The sequence below is a fragment of the Melanotaenia boesemani genome, chromosome 14 (genome assembly GCF_017639745.1).
Source record: "Melanotaenia boesemani isolate fMelBoe1 chromosome 14, fMelBoe1.pri, whole genome shotgun sequence".
NCBI classification, from domain to species: domain Eukaryota; kingdom Metazoa; phylum Chordata; class Actinopteri; order Atheriniformes; family Melanotaeniidae; genus Melanotaenia; species Melanotaenia boesemani.
In genome coordinates, this window is record NC_055695.1 from 10,928,178 (window position 1) to 10,950,875 (window position 22,698).

A 22,698-nucleotide genomic window follows, 5' to 3' on the forward strand; every position below is an offset into this window, starting at 1 on the left:
GTTTATTATTAAATAAGACATCTTTGGTAGTGGCTGCACATGCCCACATGTAAGCTGTAGCGTCCCTGAACAGGCTACTTTCACTGTTGTTAGCCATTATCATGTCTACCAGGACAGCTACAGGCCCTGTTAAGACTGTAAAGTCGTCATATCCGGACTTAAGTTCTATCCATGTCAGCACCTCCAAACGACCTAAGGCGACGAGGACGCTTACCTGAGCTGTCCATGGTGCTGCAGTCCTCCTCTCTCAGCGGGCCTGCCTTCGGTCCGAGGGTGGCCGCTATGGAGCCGAGAGTGCCGCCGCCGCCGCCGCTGCTCCCTCTGCTGATGCTGAATCTGTCTCCGCCGCTATCGACCAGCTGCAAACATTCATAGCCATCGTAACTAGTCTTTTTTTTGTAGGCCCCCAGTAAGCTCATTACCAAAGGATACAAAATATATATTAAAAGACAAAATAAGTCCCAAAGACGTGTAGGGCTAAACGCTACGCCGCGTCGCCGCCGCCACAGGCTGCGTTGCTCCTCGCGCTGCTGCTGCTGCTGCTACTGCTAAGTGCTCCACATGTCCGAGGGCAGAGGAAGGGAGGAAACCGGTCTCCTCTTCTTTCTGAGGACAAAAAAAAAATACCGGCTGCTCTGCTCTCTCTTTCTCTCTGTATCGCCTCCTCGTTTTCTCAGCGCCGCATTTTTACTACGAAGCTGCTGCCGTCCGCTGTAGTCCTCCACCGAGTTAAAGGGAAATCCGCCCCAACTCACGGTCCTCGAATGATGCATCAATTATTCACATCGTCACTAGCTGACACCACAAGGCTTTTCCCCACTGATTCAAAACATGATTTTACACAAACAATGAAGTGCAATTACTGAACTGTTTCAGAAATAAAAATAATATATATTTATACCACAATGGTATTGTAAATGTCCTCCAATTAAAAGTCATGTGCGAATTGTAATGATGCAAAAGCAGAGTCAGTTAAATTTTTCTTACAGCCAAATCTGAGCTTCATGAAAAAATAAAGTAACTTCATATAATTGACAAAATAATTTAAGTGGAAATCTGCCTGCATCTTAGTTGTTTTCACTCAACATCATTTGCATCATTCATGTAATTCAAGGGAAAATATTCTCTTTATCTAAAGCCTTATATAGTACACTGCCAGAATAACTGCAAAAAACAATGACTGGAAAGAAGAAAAAGAAGATAGGTGTGTTTAGAAGCTTTGGGATCATAATATAGGAAATTTCTGATCTGAGTTTTGCTTAAAAATGAACAAGTGTCATTTGTCTTTTCATGATCTTTGTGCTTTGTGGTCATAATGTAAGACATGAAACTGTTTTTCTTTTTTGTTTTTTTGTTTTTTTTGGGGGGGGGGGGGGGGGTAAAAACAACAACAACAACAACAACTTTGGATGTTGATCCATATATAAGGTCAATTAGTTCGTTCCAAATTTGTCATTCTAGGTCTAATTTTTGTGTTCTGACCCCAGGTCCCTGCAGGACAAAACCCTGATCAGCTATGGGTTGTTTCCTTCCTGTGCCCTGTCCCTTGGCAACAGAAACCCAGCATGGTTCTGAAAAAGAGGACATGAGCCTGGGAAACCCTTTTTGGACAGCAGACGGGAGCTCAAAGCACAGCCGGAACGGAATGTCCAAAAGGGAGGAACGATGCCCTCGCCATAACCGGATACAGCATGCTGTCGCTGCATTGTTACCAAGCAGCTTCATATCAAGCTCCTCACTGTCTTTACTAATATTTGCCACTTGATGGCCTACATGCTTGATGCACAGCAGGTGCACTGCAAGATCCGTGCTCAGTGCATGATCAGTAATTTACATCTATGTTAAAACAGGTTCTTTGGTATGTATTGATTTATTTAGTTAGGTTTTCTGATCAATTTTTGTCAATTTTTGAATATGAATATGAAAAATGGAACTTAAATAATTAGTTTGATAACTGTTTTGACCATCAACAAAATTAAGTGACCATTTCAGTTGATTTTCAAGTAAACGTTAAACATTAAGTGATTCAGCATCTTTTTCTTCTGTTTATTACTCCAAAAGAACCAGCATGTTTCTAGAAAATGTAATTTGCATTTTAGTTTAACTCTTTTGGATGTGGGTATGCTACTGTAAAAACGTGGATGACAAGCCCAGAACAAAACCTTCTTGTTAAATATAAAGCTGTGGCATGACTTGGTGACCTCTACTGAAATCTGATAAACTGCAGGTTTTTCTGAGCTGCTAATATGTACAAAACAAACCAGAGAAAGCTGTTCAATAATCTGCAATTAAATGCTCTGAAGCTGAATTTGGAAAATAGGAGCTCTAAATGACATTTTGTGAGTCCTTCATAAGGAACCCTGGGAGCTTATTTACAACATTGTTTTAAAAATGTTAGACTCATTAAAACCCCTTTTTCAGTATCTAACTGAAAAAAATATATTCCCTGTACGTTTTTCAGACTTCTGTCCCAGCTTTTTACATGCATCAAATAAAGTATATATTGAAAACACACCGTTTCTCATTGCCAACATATATGCCTTAGTAATGTTTTCAGTCAAAGGAAGTTTTTATACTGTATAGATTCAGGATCAAAGACCACGTCTTTCACTTTTTATTTCTTGTGTTTAAAGACTGCCTTCTTTGTTATGCATCAGGAAAGAAAAAACTTGTGGTCCTTACCCGGTCTATAACTGATGCAAGTAACACCTCAAATAAACAATAATACAAGACATGTTACACACAAACATAAACGAAAGTACACCTAATGTATCAGTGACATGTACAGGAGTGATAACTTAATAAAATCATTTTCTGTATGATTTTATTTGTCATGCAGGCTTTTCCAAGATTGATGGGCAGCAATGATTGTTGGTCCAAGCAGGATGCTACTTATCATCTTAGCTACCAGGAAGCAGTAAAGGTACTTAATTTTTTTTTTAAAAAACACTGCTTCTGCATTTTGGCTTGGCTTTTTGTATTCTGTAATTATCTCAGTTTTAAAAATCCTCCCCAGAAACCTTATTTTTCCTAATCTTTTTCATTATAAGAGTCAAAGCTTCTCAAGACATGCCACCACTCTTACTGTGTGTGTGTGTGTGTTGCTTATAAATGGAAAGCAAACCCTTGCCTTTCTAAAAGAAATTTTTTCCTTTACAAATTCTTTATAAGCCTTTAAATATTCTGCTGAGTGCCACTTTTATGATCTTTATGACATGCTGTGGTTGTAACATTTTACTCAAGGTGTTTCACCATTTTTTTACTAGTTTTTACCATTGTAAAGTATACATTGAGGATTGAGGATTAGTGATTATCTCTATTCCAGTTAAAGCAGAAACCAGGAATCTGCTGGATCAGGGCTCTCACTCTTAACTAGTGGCTAAGTGTGTGAGACTTCGAGATTCTGTCCAAGTCCTTTCCTGTGTAGCAAGTGACTTTCTAAGGCCACAGTGGAAGCTTTCCTTGTGAGATAAATTCCTTGTGAGATACATTTTCTCATTCCATTATTTATGCTGATGAACTGTTGTGAACAAAATGAGGATCTCTTTCCTGACTCGTCCGGTATCTTTGCCCCTAATCGGAAATAACCTAACCCCTTTGCACACCTGCAGGTTTAATTAGAGAGATTATAAAGGCTGCACTTTGAATCTTTAACTTTGAATCGATGTGTAAGTTACTGGTTGCTTATCTTGAATGGCTGTTTCAGTGCACAACATCCTGGATGACTAGATTGCCTAAAGCTGGTGCAAAAACAAAAGTGTGTCACTGACAGACGATTAGCGCACGAAACCAAGCCGCTTTAAGCTGTTCACGTGATGCGCGTGACGCTTGGTGATGTGATGGTGCGCTATTGGCCAAGCGGAGAGGAGCTGTCCTCTCAGAATATAGTCGTTCCTGGGTGATAAAGATGGAGGTTATGATTAAACTATTTACAAAAACACGACTGGCATCTCGGTTAAACAGTACTCATGAACAACCGAGCTTTTTTTCTTTTGGCCTATACAATATCAGGCCTCTCGAAATTATTCTCAGACTAAATGCTTCTAATGTTTTCCTGGAGATGCATCCAATCTTCCGCTGACAGAAATATCCAACAGTTTGAAGTGCCCCCATGTTCATTCAGTCAACTGAAGAGGGCTTGATGTCATTAATAAAGAGACTGAAATAACAGTTTGTGTGATTTTTCTTGCATTAGGAAAAGATTTTTATGACATCGGAAATTATGTCAAAACCCTGACTCTTCTGACAGAAATATCTCAAATGATGTCATTCGTACTGCGCGTGTGCGCATCCCAAACAGGCCTCGTGCCGAGGGCAAGTTTTTTAATGCAAATGAATTTGTATCAAGGCCTAATTGAAAATAAATAGACGTGTAAAACACGTAATGCTTGCCTGGAATATGTGCATGTTCATAAAAAATAAACTAATAAAGCTGTACGTCTATTACAGATGCACTGTGGGGCGAAGTGGTCACGATTTCCAGAGGTAGCCTGGTATTATGTAACATCAGAGCACAGATCATGATGCTATCCTCTTCGATCTCAGATTTGAGCCAATGCAAGGAGGCTGAGATTTTTACAATCTGATTAAATAAATGAAAACAAACGAAAAATTTAGCAGATGATCGTACCTGTCAGAGCGCTTTCTATCATTCTCCCAGGAGCGCCGTCTTGTGCCCTGCTGGAGATGCGCTTTGAAATCCGGCTCCGCGCACAAACACCGACCTTTGATTTGTCATTCGCTGCCAGTCAGAGGTCAAGGCGTTAGACGTCCCGCGAGACAACGCTGTCCTGTCAGGATTTCTGTCGGTGGAAGGAGAGGAAGTGCCAAGCTATCATCATATAATCACATTTTGGCTTAAGATCAGAAAACAAAGGTTCCTCGATTGCTGTTTGTAGATCTGTAGATGATGTGGATAAGCGTAAGCAGGTTGACAGCACCGCTGTGGATGTTTATGGATCTGTACAGTAGCGCCGCGCTCAGTGCATCCTACCAGGAACAGGAAAACCTGGAGTGGACTAAAGAGATTGGATGAACAATAAAATGTCACACAAGACACCTGCAGGAACTAAAAAATGAAACATAAACTCAGCGATTTGCACTGAATTATCGTGCAAATTTGAAATATTTTTACATCACTAACTGGTTTTCAACCAGCAGAGGTCCTGTTAAGTGACACTGACAACTTTTTGCTATTCAGAATCGGTTCGGAATGTGATCGATAAACTAATATTTATCTTGCTGTATTCATGTAAACCTAAACCTATCAAACAAAGGTATACCTTCTGTCAAAGGCAATCGTATGACAATGCGAGACATAGTGGGGCAAGAGTTTCACCTCAAGCTCTAATGCACATGGGCTTTATCTACAAAACTGAAAGGATTGGAAAGGAAGTGGATCCTGTAAGACAGAAAAGAAAGAATAAATGTCACTGATTGTAAGTAATTTCTTTGTTTATGTTGCACCTTTCAAGCACAGCTGCAGCTCAAGTGACTCACATGAAAGAAACATTATGTTGTATGTGGTTGGAAAACCAACTTTTTCAAACATTTATGTGCCTGCACAACCCTTTTGTTTAATGTTTGAACATACTAATACATTAAAAAAAACTTTAGCTTTACAAATCACCTACACCCTGTATGATCAAATTAATATATATCAGTTTGTTTCTCTCACAGAATATTATATACATAAAAAAAGACATTTCAGTGCAAGTATAATTCATGCAAAAAATAGCCATGGGTCCAATAAGTTTTATTGTTCTTGAAATGTAACATGTTTGGTTTGCATGATATGTGAACAGGGCAAAAACGTTACTGTGTTACATAAAAGCAGCAGGATATGGAGGCTTACATTTTAAAACTTTCATACCACCATACCACAGAAGGGGGATCAAAAGCATAGTATAGATCTAAGATGCAAGATTGTACACTAATAAAATGACATTTCATTTTTCTTTGGCCTTCCATCTATAGAATGACATTCAAAATACCTCAACATCTCATTTGTTTCTATTTAGTGGCTTCTTACTAAATAAAGTGACAAAAGAAAACTCACAGAAAGTTACAAAACTGCAAGGCCAACATTGTCACAAAGCTGAAAAACAATACAAATTTATTCAATCTTGGTTGGTTTGCTGCTCATTGGTCCACGGTAGTGTGTCTGAGTTATTACAGAAGGTAAGTTTCAGCTGGTAAATGGTGAGCTATTAGGTGAGTCATCATAAATCTCAAACAATCACTAACAACAATAATAAAAAAAATTCTAGAAAAATCTGATGTTTTACAAATAGTTCATTCTGCATCACTGATTTATAAAGTACATTCAAATCTGCAGAAAAAACACTACATATGTAAGATAATATCAGAATCCTAAAAATGACCTATTGTTCATATTTAAAACCAAAACTGAAAAAACATCCCAACAAAAAGATCACATTTTGTGGATGAAACTCCTAAAGCAACATGAGAAAAGGAATGTAACAACATTTAAGGCATCTCAGGCACAGAAAGCTGCAGAGCGACTGCAAGGGCTTCTTGTACACACCCAAACATGACTGCATGCAACCCAGTAACAAAGTAAAGATTATTATCAATACAGTGAAAATAGTTTTTTTGTTTTTGTTTTGTTATCACAAAGCTGACAAAAAAAAAATAAAAACTGGTTCATTAAACATTTTAAATGGACGATTTGCAGGTTGTGAGACTAAAATTTGTTTGAATTTTCTTAACTGAAATCTATCCTACAACTGTCATGAACCTGATTTAAGTTGAAGAGAAAGAATGTGCTATGGATCATATTCCCATATGACATTTAGTGATTTGGTCATATGTTTAATACCATTCCCCTTCATTTTTGGTTTCCAAAAAAAAAAAAAAAAAAAGGTATTTTAAAGGAAAAACTGACTAACATGCTGATTAGTGCATTTCTTTAAACCATCATCCATCCTGTATTAAAGATATCACCCACTTCCTCACTGCAATCTCTTCAGTTGAAGCGATGTCAGGGTGTTTGCTGACAGGTGTCTGCTGGCAGTGTTTGCATCTTGGTGGTGAGGAGAGAGTTGATGTATGGCCAAATCCTGTCTGTCTCTGTACCAGAAAATGAGTGCAGGATTCCTTGTGATCTGAGTGAAGACAATGGAGAAGGAGGATGTGGGAAAGTGGATTGTGTAAATTATAGAGCATTTATTAAAAATTTGACTCTGAAATGTTGATCTTACATAGAAAAGTAATAAAACCACAAACAAAACCTGCATCCTATAACACCAAGACTCAACCCGTAGTAATTCAAATGAGGATTCAGGTGGATCATAATAACAAAAGCTAAAACAACTTCCCACCTCAAGCAAAAATAAGAATCGGTTTACTAAATTCTGTTAAATTCCTCTAAAGGAAAACAGATTTTTTTTTAAGTTGTGCACGTTTGAAAAGAATAGCCGCTATCCTATAAATTCACAGTTAAAAACTCTGATTACAGACTGTCCACAATAAATAGGAAGTTCTGACTGACTTGTACAAGTCTATGACAGGCTTTGCCACTTCCTTGTAGTGTCTGAGTCTGGCCATCAGGGCTTCTGGTTTGTCGTCATCATGCTGAATCAGTGGGTCCCCTGTAACGTCATCCTTACCCTGAGGATGACAAACCAAGGTCACTACAATGCAGCAATATATCAGACAATAAAAACTTGAACAAAATTAATTACATCACAACATAATCATTTATTTAAAATTTCATGTAAAAATGTTTTTATATTATAGTCCTGTATTCTTTATATTATTTTTTACATTTTTGCCTGTCCATTTTTTTAAATGTAATTGTCTCTTTTTCTCAATTTGTTTGTTTGCATTTAACAATGCATTTAATTAATATGTTTTTGTCATTCCAGAGGCATTTATATGTTTGTATAATTTCACCTGTGTCTCCACCAATGCCAACCAAGTTCTCACACTAGATGTATGTGAAGCAAATAGCTGAATAGTAAAGAGACTGACATCCCATAGTCCTAAAACATTTCCCAAAGAACACCATGTGATACACAACCTGCTCCAGGTCCACAAAACAGATGAAAGCTGTTAGACGAGCATCTAAGCCTCCTCCGTTGTTTCTGCGATTGTCCAGTTTTTTATGACTACAGTGTAACTGCACAGCTCTCCAATGAATCCATGATTTAAATATCAGCAGGAATGATCTCTCCACTACCCTGGCGTAGACTTTCACAGGAAGGGTTAAAATGTTATAGCCTGTTCCCAGACCAGAAACTGCCCGAGAGTGCTTGGACACAGCAGTGTACAGCAATGTTGTTTTCCAGCCTGGAACCACACTAATTTATTATAAGGTATTACACCTGAGGGCTCTCCGAAGGGATTAATAAAGTATTTCTATTCTATTCTACATCTACATCACTTGACAATAACTATTTAACAACATACTTTGACTATAATTTCAATGTTTCAATAATGTTTAAAAAAAAATGTGGCAGAAGTTGGGTAAATAAAAACACAAGGCAGATACCACAAAGGGTCCTAAGAAATCACTACATAGTGTGTAACCAACAAAGTAACAAGGACAAAAATAAACATCAGACAGGGTTTTACAGAGTTTGCCAGTCCAATGCAAGATGGGTGGGTGAAGAGGTGGCTTTTTTTACTGATCAACTAGTAAGTGGTAACAGATTAGCTATCCTGTGGTGTATCATGTTTGATTTGATTTGCTCTGCTGGAAAAGTCAACCCGTGGTTCTGTAATTATGTAAAGATTTGCACATATACCACATTCATATGCTGTAAAGGTACAGTGTGTAAGAATTACTGATATTTAGTGATTAAGATGGGCATAGAAATTACTTCAAACACCAAACAATGGCTGTCAGTGGCCAAAATTCTTCCAAACATAAATATGTTTTTATTCTGTGAGTAGATCCAGTAGCCTCAGGTGCAGCAACGACTTCATCACAGGAAACTTCTTCAAAATTGTGTACACGTGTACCACCTTCTTCTATGGTCCTTTTAGGATATTCCTTATCCCAAACGGTGCTCTAGCATCTATCAAACAAAGCCAGTGCTGCAGTTTTAAAGCTCAGAGAGTTCTCACTTCACACAGAGCAGTGATGTTACATCCATCAACTATAAGGAGAGCCCAAGAGCAAAAAAAAAAAAATAAAAAAAATTAATAGAGGACATCAGACTGGTTGTGAAGATTCTCAAACTATTCCCTCCAGCACCAGATTTTACCCCTAACTGAGGTCAACAGCACTCCATTCTCACTAGTTACCAGATTTGGGGAAGATTCCTCCTCCTTTGACTCTCCTAAAGCAAGACATCGATTATTTTCCAGCTTCGGAAAGCACTGACACAATCTAAGTGGGGAAGAAACAGTGGCTACAAAAACAGATCAAATCTGAATGTGTGAAATATTGTCGCTTTCAGACGTCTCACACCTGCACTCGGGGTGGGTTGAAGCCCATGTTGTAAACTCTACCGCTAGATGGATGGATCCAGCGGTCAATCAGTCGTTCCTTCAGAGTCTCATAAGGGATGTTGAGGCTGATGACTAAGTCGAGCTGATACAGATTGTTCAGGGCCAGGGCCTGGGCCAGCGTCCGGGGAAAACCTGGATACATAGTATCAGAGGGAGGGATGGGAATGTGTGAGACACTGTTAACCAGGAAAAGTGTGTGTTTTATAATGAGACATGACCGTTGTTTTTCTATCTGCAATAGTTAAGTTAGTAACTAAATATATTTGTAAAATCTGCCATTTTACAGTTTCAGGAAGTTTAAAAGTTGCAAATCGATAATAAACTTCTTAATAATGAAATAAACATGATTGAGACAATTTAGACGCATGTATATGTGTGTGTGTAACCTTGATTTTTTTTAATTCCTTGTTTACATAATGACTTGTTAATTACTGATCATCTTTCAAGGTTTTGATCTATTTAACTTGGTTTGTTTCATCAATGTTTGGCACCTCTCTCAACCATAGTAGGTAATATTTAACCTTGGAGAAGATGCTGTGACCTGCTTATGTTGCCATTTCAAGAAGACCCACAATACCCTCATAAGGTATGTTAACAAAACAGTGAATGTGGAGGTTTTGCCAAGATGTTTTGCAAGATGCACCAACTTTGGAATTCTGGGAAAATATAAATGATGTTATATATATTTAAGGATTTTTAGGCTCTAGGGGCCTTTATTTTAACAGTAGCTGGACAGGAAAAATGGGTCAGAGAGAGCAGGGAAGGACCTGCAGCAAAGGACCCCAGACCAGGACTTGAACCTGGGCCGGCTGCATCGAGGACCTGTAGTCTCGGTACATGGGGCAGCTGCTCAGCCAGTTGACTTACACATCGCCCCGTACTGTTTTATCTTAAACCAATACTGTTAAAAATAAAACTTTTGTTGAAAAAAAAAAGAAAAAAGAAACAGCAACTAAAAGTTTAAAAGTATTTAAGCTTTTCATCATATTATCTTTAAATGAGCACGAGTGATGTCATAGTTTTTAAAAAAAGTAACAATTCACATAAAAAGAAAAAACAAAACAGACTTTCAGCCTGGTAAACCATTTCAAACTCAAGGAGTTTTCAGTGCATAATTTAGCATTTACATTTGATTGATTTGATTCCCATATTATGCAAAACACACTTTCTAAAGGTTTTCTAACAGTCATATGTGTCCTCATAGTCTGTGTGTGAGGCCCAAAACTGAGAAAGTTCTGTCTCCTCTCTCACTTGTTCCACTTTTTAGCGAATAAGTGCTCAAACGGGCGAGTCTGAGATCTTTCCCTTTGTGACCTCATGAAGGGAAATAACTACTCCCCCTGGTAGTGAAAACGGTCATTGACCCGCATTTGTAAGGAAATTTCATTTGTGGGATAAGCCACAGAGTTGAGGATGTGGATTGCGCCCATTAAATTAGCCAAAATCTCCTCTGCCAATGCCAACCAGCTCATTCTGCCTAATATAGAAGATTTGAAGTTTATCATAGGGGTCACAAATATTTTAAAGGGAAAATAAGCAGGCTTTTCAACGGCTTACTGTTTGTTTTTTTTTTTTGCCATGAAGCATGGTTACAACAAAGAAATAATAAAAAGAAAAAAAAAAAAACACTAAAATTTCTTTCATTTTTTTGTGCTAAGTTTAGTGGTGTAAAGTAAATGTAAATGCATTTAAATGTAAATGTCAGTTTCTAAGTAAAGTCAATCCAACAGCACAGTGGTTTGGGCATCACAACTTCTTTCTTCAAGCCCAAGAAATCCATTTTGTTTCAAGAAAGTTCACAGGGCAGAAGTCTGTGACCTGAAGGGGTCGGGTGATGCAACAATACAATGACCTCGAATGTGCAAGTAAATGAGCAACAAAATACAGAGGTTAATAAATTCTTTGCAGTGGCTAAGTCAGAAGATGCCTTATGACCTGAAGAAGGCTGTTGAATCATTAATCTAAGAAATATTAATAAAGTAAAGTAAAACTCTTTTCAGATTGATGCTTGGTTTATCCTCTTGGTTTAAAAGTTGAAAAATTACTGATTTTATTTCAAAGAAACTCTCTTTCAGCGCTGTAACATGACACAAAGTTTGCCTTTCAGCTGAAACTTTGTGGACATGTTTGTAAAAGTGCTTGCATATGGCCTTGCCTCTATAACAGCTATCACTTGTTGGATTCTGAGGGGTGGCATCTGTACTGGCCAATCAGATTTTAGGGCTAGCTGGAGTAGTTTCCACTACTCCCATAAGGTTGCATTATAAAAAGCAGAGTTTCCTCATTACAAATTCTCAAGACAAAGGACAGAGACAGCTATATTGAACCTTTTGGTTTCTTTTGTGCATCATTACAATACACTGTAACAAAGGCATTACTTGTCTTACCGTCCAGCAACCAGCTGTGGCCACTCAGCTGTTCCAGTTTGGACAGCATCAGTCTGGTCATCACATGGTCAGGCACCAGCATTCCTCTCTCTATGTAGGTCTTTGCCATCACCCCAGCCTCTGACACACAACAGTCAGGTAAAGATAGGCAAAGCATGCTTGATTGTGTTTCCTGATACTGCAGTTAGAATAGACAGGGCATGACAGAACAGAGCCTGTTGTATCCAGTGTCACCATCTGAGTAGGCTCTGTCACTGCAACCCAAAGCCTGTAACCTCTTCCTATCCTTTTCATTTTAACTTACACTGGAAACTGTGTGGCCCACTCTTACATTACAAAAATATTCACAAGAGTCACAGAGTTCACCAAACAAACACGCCTCTTGATTTCACAGGCCTAGAAATTAAAAAGGAAAAGGGTGTAATTACTACATCAGGCAACTTTACTGAGTCATTTTAGTAAGCTGAGCACACATGCCTTTACTTAAGTTCTCTGCATAGGACTCAACTTTACTGTAAGTAAATTTAAGCTTGGCACGTGCTGGGGATTAAAATGATTCCAGCTGGTTAGCTGCAATAAGGAAGTTTAGAGACAAAAGTAACAGTTCAACGTGTGTGAGGAAGGATGATAGTAAGCATTCATCTAAAGCTACAAATGAAGCAACACATTCTTTAACAGCTCTACGGGCAAATTCCAGAGATATCAAACTATCGATTGCTTTCATCTCAGTCTCGTGCTCTGTCGCAAAATCGAAGTACCAATGTTGACCAGAAAAGTACACCTTCACCTTTTTCACATTGTATTTTTCTCAAAAATTGTTGCATTTTATATTGGAGGAAACTATAATAATTGTGAAACAGACAAATGCAGCGCAGAAAAATGAAACGTTTCATTTAGGACTGGTCCTTCCTGTTGACGCCACAGTAGCCTGTTAAGCTTTGGGCTGCTGCACAGAGCTCTCTCTTACCTGTATTGTCAGCTATGCCCTCTCTTAAATAGTTGCCACTGGACAGGTACTGCAGGCCAAAGCTTTGCGCAATCCTCTTGGATATCGTTCCTTTCCCCGATCCTGGTGGACCCATGATAGCAGCACGGAATAATTTGGCCATGTTTCCTCTAAAATAACCCGCCGCTGTCAAAAAGTTAAGATCTCAGTATGGTCGTTATTAATGTAAACTCCTAGTCAGCTGCACGCATGAACGATAAAAACTAGTCCGAAGCTGCCTTGAAACTCTGTTAATGCAAGAAGCGTGTCACTTGAGCGTGTGTGTGTGTGTTTGCAGAGCCTGCTCTCTATGCGTGTTGGGACTTCTGCCCTATTAACTCAGCTGAAGTAAGTAAAAAAAAAAAAACGTCTTTTTCTTTTCCCCCCTCTTCTCTTCTAGCCCTCCCCTGGATGCATGTCGCTTCTGTACGTCCTTAACAGAGAGACTTTCCTCTGCGAATGAATGAGGGAGTATCCACAACGCCCTATTTTCCTGCGCACATCATCCAGAAAAAATGCGGACGAGTGAATTTCGCAAGGTAAACTGGTTAATGTAGTTTTTATACTGATGTCCGTCAGTTAGGCCAGTAGCCTCATACTTGTGTGTTAAAGGAAAACATCTTCCTCTTATCCTATCTATCTATCTATCTATCTATCTATCTATCTATCTATCTATCTATCTATCTATCTATCTATCTAGACATCTAGACATCTATCTAGACATCTATCCAGACATCTAGACATTTCTGGAAGAGCGAAAATAAAATTAGAGGGTATATATATTAAGGAAGCAAGCAAAATAATATGATGAAGAGTAATTAATTCAGGGGTGCATCTTTTTGATGGAGTGGGACAGGCAAGGGGAACGTAACATATTAATAGTGGTACAGATGAAACAAGATTTTAAAGACACATTATGTAACTTTCCAACCTTAAATTTGTGGTATTTAGTTGACTGTGTAAAAGAACTTCTTCTTCTCCTCACAGTCACAACTCACTCATTCAAACATGCAATTCTATAGCGCCCTCACTTGGTGCTCATCCATATAACAGAACAGAACACTTTGCGTTCTGGACTCGTTTGATGGCACAGTGACATCTATTATGTGCATTTCTGGAGCCGTCATTGCCCAGCAGCATTCTGAGGCTGAAAAACTGCACTATACAACTTTTTCATTTGGGACACCGTGTGACATTTACAGCTGACTTTCGCTTATGCACCATGTCATGTGCTAGCAAATGGATGTAAACACACCGGCCATTTTAAACACGTGCATGATTCAGCAAAGAAACGCAAGAAAACATTATCGGAGGTAGAGAGGAAAAGAAAGAGAAAGAGGCAGAACAAGAGATAAGACAAGAGTCAAGTTAAGACTTCTTTTACTGGCTCAAGAGAGCTCCCGGTACAGGTCGGATGCCAAATTAGACGTTGATAGGGGGCACATCACTGAGACAGTAGCAAAAGTTCTCTAGTGCATTTTTTAGGGTGCATGCACACCAGGATTGTCTAGGGGTCACAGTTCAATATGGCTGGTAATTCCCAAAATTTTTGCTTTGGTTTGTACTAAGTTTGTCCAGTGACATCAGTACAAAAAAAAAAAAAGAACTTGTTGCCACTTGTTACTGTGTCAACAACTTGTCCGTTCACGACTATATGACATATGCCTACTGTAGTTTTTGAGAAACAGTTTAACTGTGGAGCTCCTGTTGAATGGTGTACCCACTGTCCCATCTAAGTTTATAAGACCAGACACCACATTAAGCTTGTTGTTTTGTAGTTAAGCTGTGAACTGATGCTGAAAATGATGCTGCAATAACTGCTGCATTATGATCAATCACATGGTAGTGTGGACATAAAATAAAATACAGAAGCACATTACATGCTGCATTCACTTACTTGAGCTTTGCAGGTAAAGGTCAATGAACACTAAATATTAGTAAGAATCTGATGTAAGTGACTGAGAAAACCCATGAATTAATTAATGAAAATACATAAAGTATTACAGCCCCCTAAAATGGTGAGAGATGCCTTTGAGATAAAGACAGTATGCCAAGATATTTGTCTTTCTAAATTATTTTAAAATGCATTGTAAAAATTTCCATGGAGAAAACAAACCAAAAAAAAGTAATGTAATAATAATTTCAATGTGGCTCTTTATCCGTATTTCATAAAGACAAATATCTGGTCAGTAAATAAAAACAAGGCATAAACAGTCTATTTTATGCAATAACATTATTATTATTACGTTCCTAACTAACACTCTCAGTTTGCCCAGTCAATGTCCACTTAACACCTTGAGCTCACTGGTGAAGCCTCATGTCTCTGAATTGTAAACTGCCTGTTCTGGAACCCCCCAGAAATATTTTTTAGGTAGGAAAGTAAAAATGTTCATCATGAATATTCTTGCATAGTGTCCACTGTGTTGTTGATACAGTTGTTTCACTCATATAAGCTCAAGTTGTAGATTCTCTAGTATTGCATTAGTGCTAGCTTGGAAGCTAAATGCTAAAAACGGTTAGCTTTTTAATGGCTGACTGGCATGGGGAGGGTTTTAACTACCTATCTAATTAAACATAATGTATTATGCCATAGGCGGTTTGCGTAGTTAATAGTTACTAAGTACTTAAAAACACACTGTTCAAAAGTGTTTTGTTTATTGTTCAACAGACAGTTTAAATGTTCAAATACACCTACTTAGTGAAGCCTTTGCACCACACTGATCAAAAGTGGTTTGTTAATTGTTCCACAGATCTCTAAGTGTTTCAAATACAAAACACACACACAACATACACTAATTTATACTTTTTTATTCGTTATTTTATGTTAGATATATTTATTTATTTATTTGATTGTATTTTTTATTGTATTTAATGTATACTTTTTTATTTATTTTACTATTATTTTGTAGTCTTACAAGTTTATGGTTTCTTCTTTATTATTCTTTAAAGTGCTTGCATAGATTTACAAGTGTGAGTCTTTTTTTACTATAATAATTTAATTGTTACATCCATCCTCAAGTAGTGTTCTCACCCCGGTACCGGGGTAGATTGTAACAACAAACCTCTTTGTATTTGACATTAATTTAACTAGCTAATCTGTGATGGTGTAGTAGAAGTCCAAATGTATGTCATTTATAGCAAACAAATATGGGTACCACACATCAAAACTTTAGATCTCTAGCACAAAGAACCACCGAGTTACACTCGTTCAAACAAAAAGTGTTAACTATCATCCTCGGTATGCCCTATTTGTTTTTCAAATTATTATTTATAAAAGCTTTTATCTTGAATTTTAGTTGAGCAGAAACCTTTCATCGCGTGGTTGCACCAATTTTTGATGGAGTTACGGAGCTAATTTTGTAATTAATCACTTGTTGGCAATATTTCCAGCGAATCGGGTTACATTATGGTCTCATGGTCATATTATTATTCTGTTTTACAGTTTTGCGCTGTTGGCGGGAGGAGGGGAGAAAAAAAAACCCTGGAGTTTCTGTTATTTGCGGACGGGAATCTGGTGAGTACTTGTTGCGAGCCATAAGGCGGCGGAAGCGTCCCAGGGCTGTCAAAAATTGCGCACAGCCTTCAGCCGTCCAGTCTGTGGAGTAAGCAGACTAATCCATCAGACAAACAACACGCAAGATTAACCTTTTTTTTCTTTATTTCCTTGTGTCTTTTTATTTTATTTTATTTTTACCTTAGCGAAACTCATTTTTGCCTGCGCACCCGGAAGCGTGTTTTAAAATCACGATAATTTTTGTCACATGGTTTTGGAGAATTCAATAACAACAAAAAATGGCGACAATCACGTTGCTCTGTGTGGTCTTGCTGCGTCATTAAAAATATTCATGTAAACACGGGAAAATAAACGCAGGGATTGCAGGTAAGTTTGCGCAACATGTACTGTATATTTAACGGGCAATGAATGTAATGAATAGTAAATAATATAATATTTGGATCTAACAGCATGCTATTTGTTTTTGCACAGAAAAGGGGTGTGTATGCAATGCTGGGCGTTAACGTTTGGCTGCACAATATTCAATGCGAATATAAGTCTTATAATGATCTTTTCTTGTCTTCTTTTAAGAGAGATTTTAGCGCGGTTTTAAACAAGTGCGTGTGTTATTGTTTGGCGACAGAACGACTGTTATGTTTATTTTTGGTGAACTTTCGTGCAAATCAGCAACAAGCAGTGGCACCGCTTCTTTCAGTTCTCCCGACGGGCTCATTTTTAGCAGAAGTATTTTCCAGGCTGCTTGCTACCGTGACCACTATATTATTCTGTTATTTACATAGAAGGTTTACGCAACACGGACGCGCTTCAGTCTAAGGGATTCTTTCTACAGTCTCTGATGACAACAGATGAAGCATTGTGGATATAAATGTGATTTTTCTCAGCCTTGTTTAGCTTTTTTTATACAGTTATTACAAATGTTAATTTGCTGCGCACGTCTGACACGTACATTTCTGGACAGTGCCCTGTGCATCGGGGTCTAATGGAGTTGTTTACATGAAGTGCAGAGGGCGGACTGAAGAGAAGGAGGAGGAGCCGCTACGTCGGCCAGCGACACCGACTGCTCGAGAGGCTTCTCGTGCGGATGGGAGGGGCGGAGCCGCGACAAGAATCATAACAAGTCTTGACATCACTCAACCTTGTGTTTGGTATGAATAAAATACAGTAGTGTGCTTCGACAGAGTCCCAGAAGGAGCGAAACATTCTTCTAACTGCGTTATGAGATGAAGAGCTTTCTGTCCTGCAGAAAAATGGAAGAAAAAACATTTATTTCATGTAGAAAAAAAGGGCTTTCATGTAGAATATCATTGACCTTAAATCAGTGTTCATGATTGTGCATTATCAACATTTAAAACTGATTGTTCAGACTTAAAAAAAAAAAAAACGAAGTTATATTGTGCATTTTTTAAAATAGTCTAATTTGCTATTTAAAGACTGGGTGCACCACAGTCATGTGATAGGAGGCCTATGCATGAAAACATCCCATAAACATGTTCATTATCATATGGACAAAAATTATTAAATAATTATAATAATAATGATATAATAATAATTACATGCTTATAAAGTATAATCTCTGTATTTTCAAAAAGCATAAATACATAGTAATATAAGAACTAAAGTTATAACACTGAAGACATTTCTGTTCAGGCACTATGTTGACACAATTTGTTCTCTGGAAAAAAATATATATTTATTCTCACTCTAACTTTGCTAGTTTATCATCTCTTGGTCCCATTGGTTGTTGGGGTTTTTTTTTGGGGGGGGGGGGGGGGGGTTGTTTTCTCCAGTTTAATGTCAATTTAAAGGTTTTTAACCCTAGTTTTTTTTTTAAAGGGGGAGTGTACTGTTAATGAAAATAATATTTCAAGAATGAAATTCTTGCTGCTGTGAAGTAGTTGGAAATGACATATTTTGCAGGAGTTCCCACTAAAGAGCTGCAAAAATGTTGAAGAAGCAACTTTTCTCGATTCTCACTGATCAACAGCTGGATATGATGGTGGAGGAGAAATGGGCTGAAAACCATGGACTGCTAGATTTGACAGGCTCCCCTGGTTCAGTTATCACAGTGCTGATGCTGTCCCATCGAAGTACAGTACTGTGATAACGAAGATGGCTGCCAACTTGACACTAGATGCAAGCAGTCCGAGAACATTCTGCTAAAATGACAGAGGACCAAAGAGAGGTGGAGCAGTGTGAGTATGTAACACATAAAGGGTTTTTAGTTTCATGTTTATTGTATTCCAATAAATAATGTTTAACCTAATATCAAAAAGTCCATGAGTATTTATTATATGTTTTTACTGTTTGATTCTAGCAGTGCAATGCAAAATTATAACTTGGAGGATAAGATTAACTTCACTTCAGGAGAGGTGTTATTTAATTATTTGACAATTAATTTTATTTTGATATTTAATATCTTGAAAAATTTATTCTGCTTTTGAAATGTACTCTTGTGGTCACAGTATATTTAGTTAGAAATAGTTTTAAATTAAACATTTCAACGCAGTAGCTATATCATGCAAGCTTTAGAAATTAAATTGTTTAAAAAATCCAAGACTAATAAAGGTACTAAAACACATAAAGGATAGACCAGGAGTCTGCACCTTGTGGCTCTTGAGCGCAAGTTATGGCTCTCTGGACCTTCACAATGGCTCCTAATATATGGCTAAAAATGCTAAAGAACTAACTAATGTTTTTTAAATATAGAAATAATAACAAATGCAGGTTTTAGCTTTTCCTTTTTTTTTTTTTTTGTTGTGGAATGATTGCATTGGAATTCACAACATAATGACACTAAACTACCAGTAATATTTTTTCTATCTATTTTTCTTTTCATTAGTTGGAAGCTATGGACTTTTCTAAAAAACTATTTCTACTAATATCTACATCCCATAAAAGAAAGTCTGTCTACTATAAAAGTTTTTTTCTTTATTTTAAAACCTAAAAACAGAAATTAAAATGTGGTTTCTTAAAAAAATGACAAAAATTTCCTCTAGCAGATATTTATTAAAATGATAAGTTGTCTTTTTCAAAATTTCTTGTAATATTTGCAGCTCTAAATGAGTTTTATGTAGCTGGGCTAAGGGGGAAATGGCTCTTGGATTGTAAAGGTTGCAGATCCCTGGATAGACATACACATTATTAAAATTGCCAATTTAGTTTATCTATTCTTTTATCTAATGATATATGGAGTAATACATTTATTTTAATTTAAATTCTATGTATTCCAAACATACATAACACTTTTACAAGTAAAGAGAAACATCTTACATGACATGCTTATGAACAAAATTATTTAAAAAAAAAAATAGTCTATTAGCCATAATCTCGTCGACAGTTTTCCTTTGATAATTTTCGTCTGACTCATGTAAAAAACATGGTTAGAGAAGACTAGAAGAGACTAGGATTAATCAGTACATATTCACTTATATTATCATCCTGACATTCTTCATTTCGGTCCAATTTAATGTTAAGACAAAAGTGCCAAATCTGAACCCGATTACTTTGACGTAGTTTAAGTCTGTGCTCTTTTAGTAAAGTCATAACTGCCATGAAACAGCAACCAAAGAAGAATCTGCGAGTGTTTTAGCTCCAGATCTGGGGACACTGCCCTAAATACGTCTTGAACAGCTGACCTACATTGTTGCCAACAGGGGGCGCTGCAGGACTAATGCTGATGCTTCTTATGGTTGAGACAGCCAAGTTCTTCAGCTTTTTCACCGTGTGTTCAGAAATGTGGTTCTGAAACCTAAACAACTAGATATTGATTTGAATCCTTCATCTGGTTTTATTAGCACAGAAAGGACAAAACTTTTCAAGTGTGATCCAAACAAAACACAGCAGTTAAAAATTATCTACCAAACCAATTAATCTACAGCAACTCAAGCCTCCATTTCACTGTGAATTACTGCTTTTGTGACTTTTTTTTTGGCACATATTATTGAGTTTATCATGCTGTAATCAGTGATGTCTACACGCTGTGATGAATCATCTTCTTCGGAACATTTTTGAGTCATGTCTCAAAACACAGATCACCACCTGTCATTATTATGTTTTACTGAAAGGGTACAAACTACTGCTTTCCTACGGAAATCCCCTCGAGAGTAACAATACAGCACATATTTGTTTTTGTCTCACTTCAACCTCAATCTGCTAACCTCACCTTGTTTCACATGTTTCTTTCACTCAGCCATGTGATAATATTTTATTGGTATTTCATGGTTTTAACACAGCATGAAAATCAAGCGTCTGGAGAGAGTTGTTTTCTAAATGAAAGCCAGAACTTGAGTCCAATCAAGTTTAAGTTATATGCTGTAATATTGTTTGCATTTTCAAGTCTACTCGCCATTAATATCCATGATCATGGGGATTTTTTTCTTCACATTTCCCTTAAAGAAAGGCAGTGGGTATTTGCTGGGATGTGCTTTTTGGTAAGTCCCTCCCTTAGGAACCACCTCCTTTTTAGTCTTTTAAGGAACTTCAGGTCCTCATTCTCTCAATGCAGGGAGAAAGAATTTATTTTCCGTTTGTCGTAACGGGTCCCTGTCCAGTGTCTACGTGCTGCTGAAGCAAATGACCAATACATTCCCTAGTGATTGCAAAGTTGATCTCATCTGGAGGGCTGCTTCCTTTTCCCCAGTGTGAGACATCTTTAGGTCTTTGTTGGGCTTTATACTAACCAGATGATTCAGATGTGATCATGCCTTACTGGGGGTCCATGAAGCAGAAATACACTGTAGTTGTATGAACTGTGGATCAAAGCTAAACTTATGCTGCCTCAGTTTATCCGGCAGGGTATTACATAAAGTGGGACCCAATCTCAACTGAAAATCCTCACATGTACAAAGGGGGCATGCAAATTCCACACAAATTGGCCACCATGTCTAACGGTTATTAATGTTGCTTGTTAATGTTTTATCTTTAGTCTGCAATCAGCAGGGAAACTCCACTGTTAGGTGAAATTATCAGCCAGAGGTTGAAGTCAGACTTTATACACATGTCCATGACTCATGTGTCCGAGCTTCCTGATTTTAAATTTTTGCACTTTATAAAAGTGCTATTCATGCTACTTCATGCCACTTTATCTTCAAACCACTTAATGGAAACAAAAGGGTAAACATTGTTTTAACAGATATATAAAGTGTGGATTTTTCTTAATCACTGAATTTAATTAGCAAAGTTTCCAGTATGGAAAGGACAGTTATGCAAATTTGTGACAGAAGGGGCTCTTCCTGCAAAAAAAAGAAAGAAAAACCCTTAGCATGGCAAATATGAGAGATAACCCTTCATACTTTAGTGTTTTAAGTTTCGGCATAAGAGTCAAGTCCATAATAGTGAATGTCCTTATTTGTTTAACCTTTGTCCTTGTTTTATAACTTCTTGACATTGGATTAATTTAGATTACCGGACTTTGATTTTCTCAATTTATGTCCATAATCCAAATATATCCTTTTTTATCTTTGTAAAATGAACCTCTTTAGACTCATGGCTGTTAAGTCAAGGTGATAAAATACTAAATCTCACAATTAAATGAAAATAATTCAAAGTTATGCACTGGTGTGGGCCTATTTTCCACAGAATGAATTAAACTCCCCAGGATACTGAGGCGTTTTTTAGCTCTTCTGTTTGATAAAGCTTCAGTTTAAGCACTACACATAAGATTTCAGTGAAAAAAAAAACCATGAATGCAAAACATTTCAGTTCATGAATTTGGAACCTAAGCATGTTTTTTATACATAGAATTAGGATCTGGTTTGTAAATAATTATAGCATCACACATTAATTGTGTTTCTCTGAGTATAAATATTCGTACAATAACTCTGGATATTATCAATTTGAATTTTTTCTTATTTACATCAGTCCAGCCAGAGGATACTGGTGCATGGAAATAATAATTATTAGAGCACATGCTATAGTATTTATTTATTAGTAATTTATGAATTTTACTCCACTGCTTGAGAATCAAAGAGAAGCAAATCATATGCTGCTATAATGTTTCTGTCTTATGTGTCAAACATTGCACGTTATATGTATAAGTTGCAATGTTTGAATGACTTTTTTTATTTATTCTTATTTGGCATTTATTTATTTTTCATCTTCTCCATTCTAATTCTTTTTTATTTATTGATTTATTTATTTTTACTTATTCCATACTTATTACTATGTACATCCTTTCTGCTTCCATAGGAGTTAAGAAGTGCTGCTAATCAAATGCATTTGATCATGTATTCATTTTCAAGTGTAAGCACTTTAATAAAAGTCAAATATGTTGGCGGTTTGCTGGTTTGGAGCATTCAGGTATGTGTTAACACAATGCAACAAAAGAAGGATAT

The 22,698-nt window shown here is 37.2% G+C and overlaps 2 protein-coding genes and 1 long non-coding RNA gene across 5 annotated transcripts in view; 1 reads left to right on the forward strand and 2 right to left on the reverse strand.

Annotated features, from left to right (window-relative positions):
• The window catches only part of dnajc6 (DnaJ (Hsp40) homolog, subfamily C, member 6), a 35,807-nt gene extending 30,893 nt beyond the window's left edge, over positions 1–4,914 (reverse strand). For 2 of the 3 annotated variants that reach the window (XM_042005729.1, XM_042005728.1), the window contains exon 1: positions 215–721. In XM_042005729.1, the coding sequence (XP_041861663.1) occupies positions 215–419 (205 nt within the window). In that variant the 5' untranslated portion in view covers positions 420–721. Of the gene's footprint in view, positions 1–214; positions 722–4,630 lie in introns of those variants that run through there. The other variant, XM_042005730.1, reaches the window with a different exon arrangement.
• An 824-nt stretch (positions 4,915–5,738) lies between these two features.
• ak4 (adenylate kinase 4) lies at positions 5,739–13,430 on the reverse strand. The gene is made up of 5 exons (XM_042006191.1): positions 12,835–13,430; positions 11,868–11,987; positions 9,440–9,612; positions 7,514–7,632; positions 5,739–7,127 (listed from the first exon to the last, which is right to left on the reverse strand). Exons 1-5 carry the CDS (start codon positions 12,974–12,976, stop codon positions 7,004–7,006), a joined length of 678 nt encoding a protein of 225 aa, XP_041862125.1. The 5' UTR covers positions 12,977–13,430; the 3' UTR covers positions 5,739–7,003.
• A 2,978-nt stretch (positions 13,431–16,408) lies between these two features.
• On the forward strand, positions 16,409–18,071 carry LOC121652574. Its single transcript, XR_006012635.1, has 2 exons — positions 16,409–16,732; positions 17,325–18,071. It is a non-coding gene; the product is annotated as an uncharacterized LOC121652574 (long non-coding RNA).
• Positions 18,072–22,698: the final 4,627 nt, after the last annotated feature.